Consider the following 18913-nt stretch of genomic DNA (forward strand, 5'->3'; position numbering starts at 1 on the left):
CAATAAATGTAACAGCTTTAAGATATTTAAGCAGTAATACGCATCTGCCTATGATTCAACACATTTTGTCTTACCACCACCAGGTCTTCACCTAACATTTTAGAGGATTCATACGTGGAGGTTTTATACAAAGAGAAAGCAGAATCACTAAAGCAAAACATTATACATTTGATTAAATGAACAATTAATGAAAATCAGGTTTCATTAATATGTGTATAATGTGTTTAACTGTTTTCCCTTTTACACTTTAACTGGATGAGTAACATCGGTACATTATCCACTTTAGGGGAGAGCGGGGCATGAAGTAACACTTTTTGTTTTTGGCCAAATAATGAACAAAGTAATGGAGTAGACAAACCCTTTTTTACCAACAACACACAAGCCTGTCCTACAAATAAGCACAGGTTGTATGATCGCCGGACCTATGGTTTCTGTGCAGTACTACCAAGAGTGCCAGGAGTAAAAATATCACTATTTACCCCACCTGCGAGGCAAGTTGTAATAGTCAGAGGGTTACACATGCTTAAAAAGGCAGATTCACACAGTTAATTTAAATCTACTTCAAATAGTAGCCTTATTTCCTCGGTAATTGGCTCATTTTTTTATTCTGCACAGCACAGCATGTTGATTTATTTATTGGATAAACACATCTGAATTTATTTGCATTATTATCCATTTATCCATTATTATACAATGCATTTATTTGCATTATTAGCAATAAAATTCTATTAAAAAACATTTTAATATAAAACAATTTTTAGCACCAAAAGACAACTAACGCCGCTGCGCTGTGTCGTGTTTCCCCCAAAACTGGCTAGCAGTCACTGTGTTTGTTTTACATCTTTCTAAATGGTTTTATCTTTTAGTCTAGAAGCCGGCTATCACAACAATATATATTTTTTTTTAATAAAAAATGATTTGACTATAATAAAAAATAATTTTATGCTGCAAAAATGATTTCTCCTGTGTTTTTTCAATAATTTTGCCAAACTTTTTCAATAATTGGCAGGAAGACGTGGTAAAAACCTTGGAAGCATGCCATGGTTAACCCTGAGCAAATACCTTAAAACTCATTGTTAGATTTAACCCTGCGTGCCCCGCGCTCCCCTACACTAAAAAAATTTACGAAAGACTATACAAAAATAAAGACATCTGTTTGCAACACATTTCTAAATGATCATTACTTACCTGAATTGCATAAAGTACTCTTTTTTTTAACTCAACAATCACTTTAACTGTACAAACATAATCTATGACATTTATGAACCTCTTAAGTGTTATTATGAATGAGCATTGCTCTATAAGACCCATTTGACATACCTGTAGGAAAAGGATGCCACACACTCAGATGAGGATCTGCATGCGTTCTGGCGCTTTCTTTAATGGCTTTGCTCTTTTATCAGAACAGCATCCTCAACAGCTTCCTCATCATGTGTCACCTACAAGCATCTTACAGAGCACGCTGTAGTTCATTTAACTGAAGACACGTTTTATTTTAAGGTCTCTTAAAATATAAAGCAAAAAAAGGGGAGAAATTTATTTGGGGGCACCCATTTTGTTCTTAACAATTTTATATTTTACTGTCACATTAACAAGTAGTTTTTTGTGCTGGCATCTGGAGCGTAAATATGAGTTTTAGGCTGTACTAATAGAGTTCTTTAACACACACACACACACACACACACATACATATATATGTGTGTGTAAGAGTGTGTGTACATGTATGTGTATATATGTGTGTGTGTGTGTATTCAGTTGAAGTCGAAATTCCCCCCCCCCCTTTGAATTTTTTTGTGAATAATTCAGGGGGGCTAATAATTCTGAATTTCAACTGTATTTATGTGTGTGAGTGTGTGTGTGTGTGTGCGTATATATATATATATATATATATATATATATATATATATATATATATATATATATATATATATATATATTCCTGTATGTAAATAGCTCACAGGAATCAAAAGGTCATAAAGGGCCTTTTTACAGCAGGTCATTTCATTCGTTGCTCTGATCGGATCGCTGTCAGCCACATAGACGCATTTCTGCTGAACTGTGTGGTTTTTCAGTTGAAATACAATTTTTTACGTTTTCCGTGCATGAGAAGGCTTAAACAATTAACCTATAAAGTGTTAATTATTGTGAAACTGTCAGAAGTGTTGCAAATCGCATGCACCAAATAGAGAAGTGTCGCAAGGGTGCATAGAAAGGGCAGATAGTTTTGAGAATGAGCTGTGTGTATGAGCCGTGTGTGTGCTATGAGGAGACATTCGCCTTAAAAGGTTAAACTGTTAAGAGATGCACGGAAGACAAAAAACTGTGGTATTAAAAGGATGTGTCTCTGAAAGAGAGTTCAGAGTTGAACCTCTCCTGCGCAGTGTTACTTCTGGTTTCTGTCCTGCTTGAGCAAATAAAACTTATAATTTTTGACAGATTGACTCCGAATCCATTTTTGAACATGCACTGGACCCTTTGAAATCCAACAACTGATATGAGATGATCATACATTATATATGCAAACCTAATGAGGTTATGTTGACAGGTATCAGATACACCATATTTTATTTAAACAATATTATATTTTACAGAAACATAAGCTAAAAATCCCAGAGTTTTATATTTAATTATAGTTTTATTTATTTATTTTTTTGTTTACTGCTATATAGGGTTGTGTGCACCCTATACCTACATTAGCTGTGTATTTGTTTGCTGCTTGAGATTTTGAACCCTGACGTTTGGAGACTGTTCTGTTCAATAAAACATGTACCTATTGTACCACATAATTCCAAAACTATATCATTAGCTTGTGTGTGAAATATTACTTATTTTGATGTAGAATACACTTAAAGGATCTCATTTTAATTGAGGTTGTTTGTGGATGTTAATCTAGCTGTTTGGCCTGGTGACGCAACAATGTTAATCGATCCATGTGCTATAACATGTAAGACGGGATCATGAAAGGAACATTCAAAAAGCAACTCATGTAAACACTTTAATCATATTATTGTTGATTCAGATTAAGGCGGATAATTAGATACTGATGTCCACGTAAATGTAGTCACTGACTCGTATAATCTGGGGGAGAGAAAAAAACGACACCGTCAAATTTATAAGGTTCTCTGACATTTTTGCAAAAATTCTAGAGGTTGTTAATAATATAATAGCACTAACCCTGAAATGGTTCAGACGTTTTAGAATGACCAAAACAACATGTCAGATGTTTATCAGTGTGCTCAGCCTGACGGTGTGTCCATTCACACACATTTTCATCATCACATGATCTCTTATAAAAGAATCACATGACTTTTATTAATGCACATACTGGAATTTGTGCAGTAAAAGTGTTTCCATCGAAGTTTACGTGCATCTTTTCTTATCGAATAAGAAGTTTATCCTGCTAAGTTATGCACATATGGTTTTTATGCACATTTTCAAAATTTATGCGCATCATAGCATTTCCATCAGCTGTTTTTTTATGCACATATGCAAAATTGCGCATAAAAATAGGTGGATGAAAAAATAGCTATTGCAAGGTAATGATCAGTTGCACGCACTGCACATATTCAGCTCATCTAATTAAATTTCCATTCAGTGCCATCTGGTGGTTTGTCAAGAAGTTAAAATGCAGAGCTTTGAAAAAAGACATGAATGAAGCCAAACAGGTCTTTATCACTGTGCCTCTGATCATTCCATGAGGATAATGCACAGACTGGATTATTCTGAAGCATCCAGTGGTGTTTTTAAAAGGCAAACCTTTAATTAAACACCACTAGAGGGTGAAATGAAGCTCCATCTAATTGTTTCCAGTTTACATTTATGATATTCAGGGTTGATACGAGCCCTACAATTTATATAGTTGTTAAAACACTATACAAGTTATCTATCATTTGATTACAACATTAATGTCACTCAGTAGTTAAATGAATAATTACACTGTAACCTTAAAATAATGTATGCACTTACTATATGGTCAGAGTTATAATGTGGGTTAGTTGTATGTATTTATGCATAATTAATTGTAATTACTATAGTAACACATTAAAATAAAGTGTTAATTTTCATCTGTACATTGATGCTGTGTTTTTGGATGAAGTGCTTTTATACATATTTTACCACAAAATTCCTGAAGCATCAGCTTGTGTGAGAAATTTTACTTATTTTGATGGAGAATACACTCAAATTATCTTATTTTAATTTAGGTTGTTTCAGGATGTTAATGTAGCTGTCAGGTGTAGAGTTCTGTCATCTGTTGGTCAATGATAAATCAGAAGGGATTAGAATTTAAAGGAAACAATAGTTTTAACCAGCAGAGGGCAATAGAGATCCACTTGTTCTACAGGATGTGGACAACTGCTTAATTATTGTGATTTATTTATTGAGTTGAGAATTATTTCTTACATTCAAAAATGCCTATTTTCTGGTTACATTTATCTTTAGCCCACTTACCATACAGCTGCATTTGATTAATAAGTGCTTTAAATAACATGCAAGCACCTCACACTAATATATATCATCTATGCACTAATCTCATCTATGCACTAATCAAATGTAAAGTAAAACATGATTATGGTAATGTTTTTGAAACCCCATATTCAAAACTGTGTGCATTATTCATTGCTATCCAACATGTTCTTAAGCATACTGGCTAACAGGATGGTCTCTCCATGCTGGCAGATGGGACAGCTCCTGTTCTGTGTTGGGCTGGATGGGCCAACCCCATGTTTTGAAGAATGGAGACAAGTTGTGGTTGACCACCTTGGAGAAGGTCTTGGCATATAGATTCATCTTGCCTGCGTTGTCATTTGGGACATCTTTCATATCATGGTAGAGAGAAAATACTTTCTTGAAGGCATCCCAGCCGAATTTCTCCTGAAGCTGGAAATAAATTAAATCAGTTATTTGACACAGATGACAGAAAATAAGTGAGTACTTTAAACTCTTAATAAAATTAAAAAGAATACACAATACTGTAAAACTTTGAGAATGTCTTTGTACCTGCATGTACGTCTCGAGTGCTGTGGCCTTAGTCCAGTTTTTTAAATCCTTTCCACCACTGAAATACTTCTTGATACAAGCCTGCCGGCTTTCTAGAGTCATGCATGGATGAGCTTTAGCCCTATTCACACCCAGCACTTTCTCATGGACGTACACTGACCACAGGTTGCAGGTGCACTCAGTGGTGTGTGGAGGAAACTCCCAAACCTTACGCTGCTGGTTATGGCCCAACTCGTGAAGTGGTCCCCAGAAATCATGTTTATGGGCTTCCTTCACATTTAGTAGTTGTGAAGCAGAACTGGAGAGCATCATTATGGGATATCCAGAATGCATGAAGCCTAAGGTGAGAAAATAAGCAACCGTTACATTACCAGGTCAGAGTGTGTTAAATGTAGTTAAACTAAATGACATGATTGAATTTGTAATAGTGATGTTTTATTCACTGACCAGCAGAGATCTGAACATCTCCAACAAATCGCTCCTTGCGGGGGAATTTGGCTGGAGTTGCTGCCAAGTCACTTACGCTTCTCATTATGGCATCCCAAAGTTTAGCCACCTCATCAGGGTGCTCCAGATTCCGAATGAAATCTGAGGGCAAGGTCATGACGAGGTTTTCAAACTCAAGTTCTGCCCAGGGAGCAGGTCTCTGACGAATCTTGCCCACCCAGTCAGCTACACTGGTCTCTCCTGAGGAGCACAGCCATTTTCAGTTTTTACATTACACCTGTAAATATATTCAACCACTTATTGAACATTAATTCAGAATTCTTACCAGACTTGAAGTATGGAGCCTGTACTGCGGTCTGCACAACAATTTCCACCCCATCCACTTTGCTTTCGGGAGGTGCTACGAAGTAGATGAGTCCTCCCCACAGATTACAGACCTGGACCTTTTCTGAGTCCAAGGGGAATCGCTCATGGACCACAGGAGCTCGCTTGAGGACGTTTGATCCACCAATGTTATCTGTCTGACAACCAAGCTGTACCTGCAAAGAGTGTCTGCTCATGTAAATAACTCTAAGCTGAATAAGCATTAAGGTTGTGTCTAACAAAATAAGTGTGCATGAAGAACTATTTCACAGAATGAATATACTTTATAGATTACCTGCCATTTTGTTCCAATGATCTCTGGAGGTATTGTGATGTATGTCTTCATACCAGGAGAAAGATATAAGCCAGTGCTGATCCATTCTTCCGAATCTTAAAACATTTTATTTTACAATGCATTTAGACTGCACAAACATTGAGTTTTTCAAATTTATTTGATGGGAAAGTCCACAGTGAAAAAGGAATGAACAGACATCCCAAGTCCCCCGGAAGTTCCAGCAGTATCCCCCAAATGCATATAGACTCCTGCATGCCCTCAAATGAATGATAATTTCCCGGAAATCGTGCGTCTCCCACCCGGTCCTTAAATACGTCGCACACCCCTCTCCACCGCATCCCTCCCAGCTCTTCAGGTATGTTGCGCATAACTCAACCCCACCCCACTGCTCTTCAGGTACGTTGTGCACAACTCACCCCCACCTCTCTTTAGATATGTCGCATGCAACTAACCCCCACTGCTCTTCAGGTACGTTGCATGTAGCTTACCCCCACCACACCAATCTTCAGGTATCTCGTGCACAACTCACCCCACCGCTCTTCAGGTATCTCGCGCACAACTCACCCCCACCTCTCTTCAGGTATGTCGAGCGCAGCTCACCCCCACCTCTCTTCAGGTATGTCGAGCGCAGCTCACCCCCACCTCTCTTCAGGTATGTCGCGTGCAACTCACCCCCACCCCACTCCTTTTCAGGTACCTCGCGTGCAATTGACCCCCACCGCTCTTCAGGTACGTCTCGCCCGCACACGTCCCTACTCAGATACAATTTTCCCAACTTGGGATGTCTGAATGGATGAGAACAGAAAGAAAGGGGAAAGATTAGCAAAGGACCTCAAGAACGGGATTTGAACTCCCGTCATCATGAGAACCTCAGTACCGGAGCAATTTTAGTACCTGCAGTGTTGGCAGTGATCCGAACTCTTGCATTAGACACAGTGGGCAAATTGGGTCTGTCCTTGATGATGTATGAAATAAGGGCATCAGGATCAGGTGTCACTTTGTAGACCTCCTTACCAATGTGGAGCATCATGCGGTCTTTGGGACTTTCCACAGGACAGGTACTACTCACTTGTGGAAAACTTGGCATCTTCACTATGTCAGTAAGAAGAGCTAACACTGAAGTGTAAGCGGCACTATCATAACAGCGCATGCGAAGGTAACTGGCACAATCGTTGCCCAGCTGCTTCAGGTAGTCCTGTTCTTGATCAGTCAGTTTTTGTCCTAATTTGACATGTTCAGCAAATCGCTGCAGCATTCTCCAAAAGTGGTACCCCTCTTCACTACTATGCTCTACTTCTGGAGCTTTATATAAACCTCCACTCAAGGTATTTTCCAAAAGACTCAATCCCATCTCGTTAAGAATGCGGTTTCCTGGGTATTCAGTCATCACATTAGAGCTCCAGTTAGTTCTAGCCCAATTCCAAGCATGACCACCAATCAGAAGTCCTCCTCCTTCTGCAACAAATTCTTGGATCTCTGCACAGTGGGCATCACTGTAGGAAGTGCAGACGTAGACGCTAAGGTCATCTCTGAAATCAGTCAACTGACAATCTAAACCAGATTTGGCCAGCACCTCATCGGCTGCTTTGAGGCTTGGTAAGATCCCAACAACACCTTGGCGACCCTCAGCAAGCCACTTGATGGCATTGATCATGAAAGTGGATGTGGTGTTCTTGCTCAGGTAGCATTCATGGGATACCAGAATTACTCGACCTAGCCCATAATAGGCACCAGCAAAAAATGGTTTTCCATCTGGAGTGAGAGCGATGGGAAATGCCAATGGTCCGTGCACCAACACCTCAGATGCTGAAGTCCCACAAGTGTCGAACTCTGAGACACCTTCCAGCAAGAACTCCAAATCCTTCTTAACATTCTGGCACATTCTGAAAAGAAACAATTAAATGCAATTTATTACATGTTATTTTTGTTAAAGAATGGGAAATAATGCATGCATGTCTGCTAGGCTTACGACAAAGCACGCCAAGTAGAAGGGATATTTCTAGGAACAGGAAAGATGCTGACTTGTCCTGGATGCTCTGTAAAATAAATCCCTGCAACACTGCAGACCTTGTTGCCTGGAAAGTTCCTAATAGTGCTTTCTTGTGGGTGTTTGTGAGACCAATGCCAGGCTTGTCCAGCAATAATCAAACCACCCCCAGCTTTGAGAAAAGCTACCTGATCCTTTGCACATGTCTCAACACTGTAAGCATCTGTGATATATATAGATAAGTCATTCCGAAAGTCTATTAGCTCTGTCTTGATTGGGAAGTTTTCAGCTACTGCACGTAAACGCCTCTGAATTCCTACAACCCCAGCATCTCTGGTAGTTGGCCTGAGCCAAGTCAGGGCATTCTTCATCAGGACAGGAAAGCGTGTTAGGAATCCTTCATGTCCCAACACCACAATACGTCCCTGACCATAATGAGATGCAGCCATCAGTACCTGACCACGTGGATTTACGGCAAGCGGAATTGAATGTTCACCTGTTAGTAAAAGATCGCTGGGGATTGCATTTCCTTGAAGATCAAGCTCTTGCACACCAGCCATTAGAGTGTTGTAGTCCCGTTCACATGCCATGATGAATAATCAGTGAATCTTTCTTGGTTAGTTTACAGGATCTAGGCTGGGTCAATATGGTTCCTACACAAAACAGGAAATTGAAAAAGAATGTTGCATATATTTAGAAACAATTTATTCATGTAATTCATAATTAACAAGATTAAAATTGCTTCATGTACAGAACCTTCAAAAGATCTATACCAAATATGGATATATTTAAACTTGATTCACGATTTCTACTTTATTTCAAATAGAGCATTCAGTTCACATACATTCACCATCATCTGTAGGTTCAAATCACATAAGATGAATTTCCTTAGCTATATGTCACCACTGGGAAATGTGCTTGTGACCTGCTGGCTTTTTGTAGCTCTAGCTTTAATTCTAATTTTATTATCAGAATAATCTTTATCAGTCTGCCCAACATAATTATCTTTCAAGAGTTCACATTTAACAGATGTTGAATTATAAGTGTGTTTGGCATGCTATGCCGTGAGAGAGCCCTGAGCTCAAAAGGTCCTCAAGCCCTGGGCTCCCTCCCGTATGTAGGGTGAGAGCAGAGATTGAGTTCAGGAAGGTCTCAAGAACTCCCCTGCTTATGTATGGCTAATAATGAATTGCTTTATGAGGAAGAACTACTGTTGGCTAAGAACTTGACCATGGTGGCAATTTGGTTTAAGTCAATTTACTTATGACACGTCTTTGGTCAGTGGGAGTAAAACGGGGAACATGGGGAAAACCCATGCGAGCACGGGGAGAACATTCAAACTCCACACAGAATATTGACTGGCCTAGTAAGGATTAGAACCAGTGATGTTCTTGCTGTGAGGCAACAGTGCTAACCACTAGGCTGCCATGCCACCCAATCTAGGAAGAATTGGCCTTTCACACATCCTCCATTCCTGCGGTGTTAAATATTTGAACTGAACTTTTGCAGTGGATGATGACGTTACATGAGAACCCGAGAACGCAAGATAGCTTAAAAATGCATATTCAGTGATGGTTTAGGCTCAATATCATGGCATTCCCTAGGCCCAAATACTGGTGCTAGATGGGCACTGCCAAAGACTACCCAACCATTCTGGAGGATTATGTGACCCAATGGGTCACACACTGTATCCTAGAGGTGGTGGTGTATTAGGATGATAATGCAGCAACACACACAGCAGGACTGGAGACAGAGTGGTTCAATGAACATGACAGTGAAGTTGAACATCTCCCATAGCCCGCACAGTAACCAGATCGTAATATAGTATCAAGTGCTTTGGGGTGTGTTGGAGGAGTTACTCAGGAAAGGTTTTTCTCCAGCAGCATCACGTTTTGACCTGAACACTATTCTGAAGAAGAACGGCTCAAAATACGTGCAAAAAAAATTTGCTACACCATACTAATGAATTATGGTCTAAAACCAGGCGTTTCAGTTTCATTGTCCAACCCCTGTATATGAATGGGTTTCTATACAGTCTTCTGTTAAATGCGAAAATATATAGTTTGAAGAAAGCTGGAAATATGTAATCAATGACATCCATGGTATTAATGAATGACCGTGGGTACAGGTTTTTCAACTTTCTTTAAAATATCTTGTCTAGAACAAAAGAAACAACCTCATAAAAAAGTAGGAACCCATTGAGGGTGTGGAAATAGTGAGTACATTTTCATTTTGGGTGAATTATGCCTATAACCTCTGCAAGCTCATAGGTTAATTAAAACTGAAAATGCAAACAGAAAACAAGTTATTAAATACCTTAAATTACCATTTAAAAATATATAAATCGAATTAATAAAATGACAGGTGCCGACTTATGTGCATAGATTATTGTGCATAGATTATTTCACAATAAACAAGACTTTTATTAATAATAAAGTCATAATAAATTTACGGCCTTTAAATTGACAACAAATGTAAATATTGGTGACTATGGTTTACTGTGTGACCTAGAAATCATGAAAAAGTGCACAAAGAAGTGTGCGAGTTCTAGAAATCCCACAAATATGCATTCAGGAAAACAGGTTCTACAATCCAGCACTCAGCCAGCTGAAAGGAGATGGTCTGCAGTAATGATTTTTGTTATGCTGGTTGAGAAGTCTCGACATTTTAATAACAAATCAACAAGTAAATACACTTTAGTTTAGGTCACAATTCACTCTGCTAACAAACAATTAACACTGCTATCTTAATAACCAACTATTTATTAATGTAGAAGTTGGGTTTAGGTAGGATTAGGTGTGCAGAATAAGATCACTCTATAACTACTAATGAACAGGTAATATTAATAATAGGCAACTAATAAACAAGTAGTTAATGGCATGAATTGTGACCTAAAGTGTTACCAGTGTATACACATATATACTGCATGAAAGATATACACATTCATCATTATCAAAATGAAATGTCCAGCTAAGATTTTCCTGCCTGCTCTCAGCATATGTATTTTGCTGAATATGTTATACTGGCTGAACACCCAAATATTATACAGTCCTAAAAATTTAATTTCCAATAAAAGTATTTTAGTAGAAATAAAGTAAATTTCTCACCTTCTGATTAAGTGTTGTCAGCTTTACAGAAGTCCTGGCTGGTTTCCACAACAAACGACTTTCGACACAAGTTTGAACAATTTATACCCCTCCAGTTACAAAAGACATCTCTTTTTTAAAACTCAAACGTGACACTTCCTTACTCACTAGTGTTCCAGCAAACTCCTGCTGCTACTCAAACTTACATATGCAAGTACATTAAACCATATCACTGATGAGAGATAAGTAAACGCCTCTGTTAGTTGCATTCCAAAGCAAAGCATCCACAGCGAAGAAGACGAAAAACAAAACCGTGTGGAAACCTGCCTTTCATGTGGAGGCATGTTTCCACTATGCCACTGAATAAAAGGCAATTGCATCCTTTCCCCCTTCAAAATTCCAAGTTTGTCACGCAATGAGCTGTATATGCACAGCTAGTGCTATTCAGCCACAGATAAACTTCCAGTGTAGGCTGAATGTGACGGTTCATAAGGTTCCTTTTTCAGCATCAATGTTGTAATGTAATTAACCAATTCTCTTTAGCTCATACCTGCCAACACTCACGTTTTTCCCGGGAGTCTCCCGTATTTCAGACCCATCTCCCATCTCTTCTGTACAAAAACAGAATTGGGATTGGACCTTAAGCAATCATTTAGTTGCGTAAAACCAGATGAAAGCCTGTTTAAACACGAGCGCCATCAGTAGCAGCAGGCGAGCGCAGAAACTTCATTGGTATTACTGTGGTAAAATACATTTCAGAGCAATGTAATTTAATGCAGTGCTTCTTGTCTGGTCTGAGAACCACTTTATATCGTCTATAATCAATCAGACAGTGCAGATCATTGATGGAATCAGATCTTAAAATAAAAGTCCCTGTGCATATACACCATTCAGAGTGTCTCACAATTGAGGGATATTGTGAGAAAGAAGGGTTCTGAATGTGTCAACACAATGAAGGGATTAAGGAATGCTAACACATCAACACACCAAACCAAAAAACCCCCACAAAAACTATACCATTCCTGGAAATGGGGGAAATAAACAAACTGAGATCGACACTCGGGTTTGTAGGCCAAAGAGACACGAAAGAAACAATTGACGATCTTTACTGATGTTCACAGTGTCAAGCGTCAGGTCACGATAGCCACAAAAAGACGGCAATTATGTGTGCTACATTAAATAGAATGTAAACAACTGCAAAAATGGACAGACACACTAAATAATGCGCTGCGAAAAAGGGCAGGATTAAAGATTATCCGACATTAATAAATCGAGCAACTGCTCCATATTTCAATTTTCTGTACAGAGAGGTCAAGCTTTGCTCTTCTATCGGTCTCACACAATCATGTGATGTGATGTTGCAGGTCAGAGTTCACCAAGCTTGAACTTTTGAATACATTGACATCAAAAACTTGTTGTCAGAACTTGCGTTTCTGGTCTGCTTCATTCGCATGCTTATGAATTAAAGTCAATGAGCCGAAAAGTGCAGTTTGACACCTCGATAGACCTTGATTAGCTCGTTCAAGTGTGTTTAATTAGGGTTGAGGCACAAATCTTCAGGACTGCAACGATCAGGAAGCGCTCTACTTGCAGGTAGTAAAGGCAAACATCTCTCCAGTTACTTCATGAGTCTTAAAGTGTTTCATGTAGGTGAATCTTTACACACTGATGAAGTGCCGTGTGGCCACAGTTTAACAATCAGACCTTGATTAGCTTGTTCAAGTGTGTTTAAGTAGGGTTGGGCCACTAATCCTCAAGACTGCTGCAATCAAGGAAGCGCTCAACTTGCAGGTAGTGCTGGCAAACATCTCTCCAGTTCCTTTAGTATCTTCAAGTGTTTCATGTTAGTGAATCTTTACAGGTTGATGTAGCTGCATTACATTGATCTAATAGTTCACTCTCAATGTGAATCTTCACGTGTTCGTTCAAGTTTAGTTTTCGTCTAAAGCTCTTTCCGCACTGAACACATGTGAACGGCTTCTCTCCAGTGTGAATGATCATGTGTGCCTTAAGAGAGCCCTTCTGTGTGAAGCTCTTCCCGCAGAGTCGGCAGGTATGAGGGTTTTCCCCTGTGTGAACTCTAATGTGGACATCGAGGGATGCTTTATATCTGAAACTCCGTCCACACCAACAGCACGTGTACGGCTCCTCTCCGGTGTGAACTCTCAGGTGAATATTGAAGCTTTTTTTGTGATTGAAGCTTTTCCCGCACTGATGACAGATAAACTGGCTTTCTCCAGTGTGAGCTCTCATGTGGGAGCCGAGAGAGTCTTTGAGCGTGAAGCTCTTTCCACACTGATCGCATGTGAACGGCTTCTCTCCGCTGTGGACTTTCATGTGTTGTTCAAGGTGCACCTTTTGAGTGAAGGTGCTTTGGCACTGTTGGCAGCTGTAAGGCTTCTCTCCGCTGTGAATGATCAAGTGGCTTTTGAGATTGCCTTTCTGAGTGAAGCTCTTTCCACACAGGTTGCAGGTGAAGGACTTCTCTCCGGTGTGCAGTCTCATGTGGTCGGCGCGGTTTCGTTTTTGAGCAAACTTCTTCCCACAGATTTGGCAGGCGTAAGGCTTCTCTCCGCTGTGGATTATCATGTGGCTTTTAAGGTTCCCCTTTTGAGTGAAGCTCTTCCCACAGTGTTGGCAGGTGAACGGCTTCTCTCCAGTGTGAATCCTCATGTGCACCTCAAGGTTTCGCTTCCCACTGAAACTCTTTCCACACTGCTGGCAGGTACTGGAATTAGCCTCCGGGACACTTTTTTGCAAGTAAGACTTATTTGTTGTCCGAGTTGATTTTTTTCCAGTTTTGAGATTGAGTTGTTCTTCAGGCTGATCCTCCTCTTGCACATCTTTCAGGTCCTGATTTTCCTCTTTCAGAAGCATCAGGTCTAGATTTGAGAAAATCATAGATGTTAACACCACTCTGCAGAATCGAACTGACAATAGGTGCATCTCAATCAACACGCTTGTTCCGTAGTCACTCCACTGATCAGGTCACCATCCATTTTAAATGCGGTGTCAATTGCAAAATTCCTCCAGTGCACTGAATTTTTTGTGGCCTGTCCCACAATGCACTGAGAAATTCACAGTGTATCGATATGTCCTATATATATATATGCACCCTTAAATGGGGAAATAAAACAATCAAGTTTGCCTAATCTTGTACATTGAATTCCACTTTAATGAAAACATATTAAACAAACTGGATTAAAGTAACCATTTAGCAGAAAACGGCATGTTTTACTATAGATTTTAGAGCAAGGGCACCACCATTTTGGAATATCGCTGTGTCTGACGTCATGAGGTTGGTTCCGTTCCCTCAGCTGAACAGATACAGTGGAAGTAAAGGACTGAACACAGAGACTGGACAGCCTAATTTAACCCAATGCATGAAGTTGTGGACGTGGAGCTGCTGCAAGTTCAAGCATCAGATGTGTGTCTAATATAAGCATATATATTTATTCTATTTTTCCCTTTTAATTACCGATCATTTAATGTGCTTTGCTCCACTCTATGTATTACGATGCCTGTCTTTAAAAATACACAACTTCATGCATTGGGTTAAATTAGGCTGTCCAGTCTCTGTGTTCAGTCCTTTACTTCCACTCTATCTGTTCAGCTGAGGGAACGGAACCAACCTCATGACGTCAGACACAGCGATATTCCAAAATGGTGGAGCCCTAGCTCTAAAATCTATAGTAAAACATGCCGTTTTCTGCTAAATGGTTTCATTTATGGAGTTTGTTTAATGTATTTTCATTAAAGTCTAGTAAAATTTACAAAATAATGCAAACAAGACTAAGTTGTTCATTTCCCCTTTAACAAAAGTTCGGAAATGCGAAATATGAATCACATGACATGCTAATACACAATACTACATAATAACAAACGAGAGACATTTTTCTAAAAAGAACCAAATATTTAATCATTTTTAAACATAGCTGGATAATTCTAGATAGTTAAATTTAGCAAACATTTACCGTTGTTTAATGGTTGAAATATTGCTGGTTTAGTTAAAAGTGTGGCAAATTGCCTACTCCCTGCAGGTATCAGTACAGTGCTCAGCAAGAGATAACGCGCCCAATTATAATTTCACTGACACACATGAACTTGACAGTGGGCGAGTCTGTGTTTGCAGGAGATCAGCTCATTATGTAAAATGTATGGTATGCTGAGGCATTAAAGGATCCTTTCACTAATGTCATGCTCCCAATGTCATATAAAGAGTTTGAGGATGTATATTTATGTTCCAACATGACTGCATATAAAGACTTGGGCGAACAAGCCAGTTAAAGCCCTTCAGTCTTATATAACAGCCCCTCTTCCACCCCCATTTAAGCATGTGAGGCTGTATTCCATAAAATGTTAAAGCTTGATGCTGTCTTTGTGTCTTGTTAACCCTGTTCTGTTATTCTGTGTCAAAACCATGGCTGCCTTCATCTCAACAGTATGAAATTGTGTTATTTTTTTCCACATTATCTGCACACGATGGATGTTACGGTACCCTGAAGTTACAGTTCAATAGCTCAGTTTTTGGGTTTGGTACAACAGAAGTAAGTACAAAATAAACATAATTAATTCATTAATATATTAAATATTATATAATAATATATCACATGCAAGTTAGCAGTATAGTGGAGGGATATAGGAGTTAATGTCCCAAAACATTGCATAAACTAATGATATATATAATAATTAAAAAACTCAGGAAATGTTTTGTGTCAAATGAATGGATCTCTGCTGGACATGGTCAAAACACATTTTTAAAACTTGCATCAATATAAATAAACAACTCATATTTAATTTAGAACACTTTACGCAAACTATCAGTGTTGTGGAGAAATTCAGGGGTAAACTGGTTTAGCCTTCATCCTTCATAAGATCTATTGTGCTTTGATAGAGCTGCAGATCTGAATGAGGATCAAATGTTGAGGTTTGAGGATGAAAACCAACCTGTTTGTTCCTCAGGATCTTCATGTTTGACTCTGAAAGCTTCTTCAGTCTCTTCATGTTTGACTGTGAATGTTTCTTCAATCTCCACATCTTCACTCTCCTCTTTAATAAACGGCATCTTTATAATAATCTGCTGCTCTGTTCTCTGTCAAAAACAAGATGAAGACCATCATTAACACTGAGAAAAATAAACAAAATCTGTCTCAATCAACTTCCTTTCAGTATAGTAGTAAGAAGGGTTTTACCAAGTCAAATTTAAGACTTTGTAGGACCATTGTGAATTAAATGTCGGACTTATACAGGGCTAAACACTAAGTTACACTAATTTCAGTCTACACACAGCTTCACAATTATCCATTTTCCTCTCCGGTGATCACACTAGGGACTGATCCATGTTAATGATAAACTTGTGTTTGATTTAATTAAATAAAACGCAGCTTTAAATGTTCATTTCATATGTGGAGAAGAGCTTTACTCACACATTTTTATTTCATTTATTTATGGAGCATGTTTAAAATCAGTCACAGGTTGGCCAAAGTGCTGTATGCAAGACAAAGTCAGATAAAAAGACAGAATATAAACACATAAAAAACAAGACGGGAAACCACTGAATTTTTTTTTTAATGTAGCATTAGAAAAGACTATTAAAATAATATTAAAAGCCAAGCTAAATGGGTACATTTTTAGAAGTGATTTAAAAATAGAGAAGGAGCCGTTCTAATCTCAAGGAGCAAAGCAAAGGACTCACCACAGAGAAAGCTCTGTCCCATCTGTGTTTCAGTCTGGACTGAGGAGCTACAAGAAGATTTAATCACTTGATCTGAAAGTGCAACAGCTCCGAAAGATGGGTTGGGATTGGATTATGAAGGGATTTATATACCAGTGAAAGCACTGAAGATCAATTCTGAATTGGACAGGCAGCCAGTGGAGGCCCCTTAGAAGAGGAGTTACGTGGTCATGATTCCTATAAATCTAGCAGCAGCAGCACCACTGAGGTAAAGTTGGGTTTATATTTGCACATTTGTAAACAGTGACAATTTGTGAATGTTCCTATATTGTACTTTGAATATTCGGTCTGAAATTGCGTGTAGCATGTCTTTAATACAACATTCCCACTATTTAATTGACTGAACACTCTTGTACTTGATAGTCATTGGCCGCCAATATGATTTATTGAGGTAAAGTTGTTACTATATTTGCACATTTGTTTAGTGACAACTTGTGACAAGCTACATATATTGTTTACCTTGGTACTTTGAATAATCAGACTGAAATCCTGTAAATATGACTTCAAAACAACATTAGCACTATTGAACAGTGTTGTACTTAAACAGTCATTGGCTTCTAACGTTATTATAAATCCACTCTTTAGGATTGGCAAACAATACATTTCTGAAATGTTAATATTGAAATGAAAGTCTGAATTTGCGAAAATAAAACCATCTTCACCTCAATGGCAGCACCAACTTGGACCAACTGAAGACATTTCAGATTCAGATTTAAAAAATAATCTTCGTTAACGTTTATATAAGGCAACACAAAGTTGCTTCTTAATAATTGACTCAATTTATACAGCTTGTAAACACGAATAAACGCCACCGGCATACATTAATATAATCGCCAAATGCTTAAAAACAAACCTTGGTCGAGCCTGTTCACAACAAACAGGAGCGCGGAGCTGACTGATGACGTCACCGACGAAACGACATAAAAGTCCCGTGTCTAAAATCTCTAAATACACGCTGACCACTGATTTGGAAATTGGAATGTGCAGTTCTGTTCAATTCTTAATTATTACTAGGCTACACATATTAATTTGGCATGTGGTGTGTATACAATGCGCTCAATTATTACACCACCTTTTGAAAATGAATATTTGATTAATTTCAAGCCAATATTTTGTTATGGATTTACAGAAAACACTTTTATCAAACAGTTATATTCCTTACAATAAGAGTTTAGTGACAGAACATATTTACACATAGAAATATAACATTTAAATTATGTAAAAAAAAAGATAAAGTACAAAAATGCATCAAATTTATATATTTTTAATGTTTTTTTCCTGTTTATTACAATTTTATATATTTGTTCCCAATATATTCATGTTTTTTATGATTATGCACAAATATAGTATCGTAAAGCATCCTATAGAAAATATTAGAGTAATGCTATATTAAATGTTAGATTTTAATAATCACCCTTTACGCTGAGCACTGTAAATAAAGCTCACATGACATTAAATGTTAATTTGGGCCTGAAGGATATTAATAAAAGATCCAGTCTATAAATAACCTCGGGATTAAATAAGGAGGGTGTTATTGGGAAGGAAAACGTCCTTAAATATGTTCTGCACCTCAATTGACAGTCTATCTGTCCAATAGAGTATCAGAAAATAAATTTAGTGTGCCCATACATCATAGCATGTTTAAATGAGTCTGCCAAAGTTAGCAGAGTAGATTTGGATATGCAGAACAACACAATCTAATAGGCAATAATACCTATAACACCCCTATATACATACGATTACATAAAAACACAAATTAATTGAAATAATTTCAAACAAAATCTGACTAAAACAAAGTTTATTTTGAATTTGTTATTGCAATTATGTTCTAGCTTTAGTATATTTATGGAAATCTGTAGTAAGTATAGCTCATCCTGGCATTACATGCTGCCAAGATCTTCAATTATTATTTTCCAGGCGCTTGAAACAGCATCTTCCCCTAAATCAGTGTTTCTCAACCATGTTCCTGGAGGACCACCAGCACTGCATGTTTTATATGTCTC

General features: G+C 38.2%; 3 protein-coding genes across 13 annotated transcripts in view; 1 reads left to right on the forward strand and 2 right to left on the reverse strand.

Moving 5' to 3' along the window:
- Positions 1 to 4364: 4364 nt before the first annotated feature.
- On the reverse strand, positions 4365 to 13172 carry si:ch211-210b2.2. 6 transcript variants are annotated; one of them, XM_073924259.1, is made up of 9 exons: positions 11198 to 13172; positions 8587 to 8743; positions 6998 to 7986; positions 6801 to 6888; positions 6104 to 6198; positions 5771 to 5984; positions 5446 to 5685; positions 4999 to 5336; positions 4365 to 4878 (listed from the first exon to the last, which is right to left on the reverse strand). In XM_073924259.1, exons 5-9 carry the CDS (start codon positions 6152 to 6154, stop codon positions 4636 to 4638), a joined length of 1086 nt encoding a protein of 361 aa, XP_073780360.1. In that variant the 5' UTR covers positions 6155 to 6198; positions 6801 to 6888; positions 6998 to 7986; positions 8587 to 8743; positions 11198 to 13172; the 3' UTR covers positions 4365 to 4635. The 6 variants fall into 6 exon arrangements, with proteins under 6 accessions (XP_073780360.1, XP_073780359.1, XP_073780357.1 ...); XM_073924258.1 differs by having other exon boundaries at positions 6104 to 6673; positions 6710 to 6888; positions 8073 to 8743; positions 11198 to 11407; XM_073924256.1 differs by lacking the exon at positions 6801 to 6888.
- Positions 12267 to 17822, reverse strand: zgc:171901. 5 transcript variants are annotated; one of them, XM_073924304.1, is made up of 6 exons: positions 17764 to 17822; positions 17004 to 17057; positions 16872 to 16918; positions 16603 to 16663; positions 16124 to 16268; positions 12267 to 14058 (listed from the first exon to the last, which is right to left on the reverse strand). In XM_073924304.1, the coding sequence occupies exons 5-6, from the start codon at positions 16239 to 16241 to the stop codon at positions 13016 to 13018; spliced, it is 1161 nt and encodes a 386-aa protein (XP_073780405.1). In that variant the 5' UTR covers positions 16242 to 16268; positions 16603 to 16663; positions 16872 to 16918; positions 17004 to 17057; positions 17764 to 17822; the 3' UTR covers positions 12267 to 13015. The 5 variants fall into 5 exon arrangements, with proteins under 5 accessions (XP_073780405.1, XP_073780406.1, XP_073780403.1 ...); XM_073924305.1 differs by lacking the exon at positions 17004 to 17057; XM_073924302.1 differs by lacking the exon at positions 16603 to 16663.
- The window catches only part of si:dkey-7i4.24, a 34235-nt gene continuing 32194 nt past the window's right edge, over positions 16873 to 18913 (forward strand). Inside the window, exon 1 of one of the 2 annotated variants that reach the window (XM_073924298.1) lies at positions 16873 to 17118. The gene's annotated coding sequence lies outside the window, so the exon portion shown is untranslated. The remainder of the gene's footprint in view (positions 17119 to 18913) is intronic. The other variant, XM_073924299.1, reaches the window with a different exon arrangement.

This window comes from Danio rerio, chromosome 15, assembly GCF_049306965.1.
Source record: "Danio rerio strain Tuebingen ecotype United States chromosome 15, GRCz12tu, whole genome shotgun sequence".
Lineage (NCBI taxonomy): Eukaryota > Metazoa > Chordata > Actinopteri > Cypriniformes > Danionidae > Danio > Danio rerio.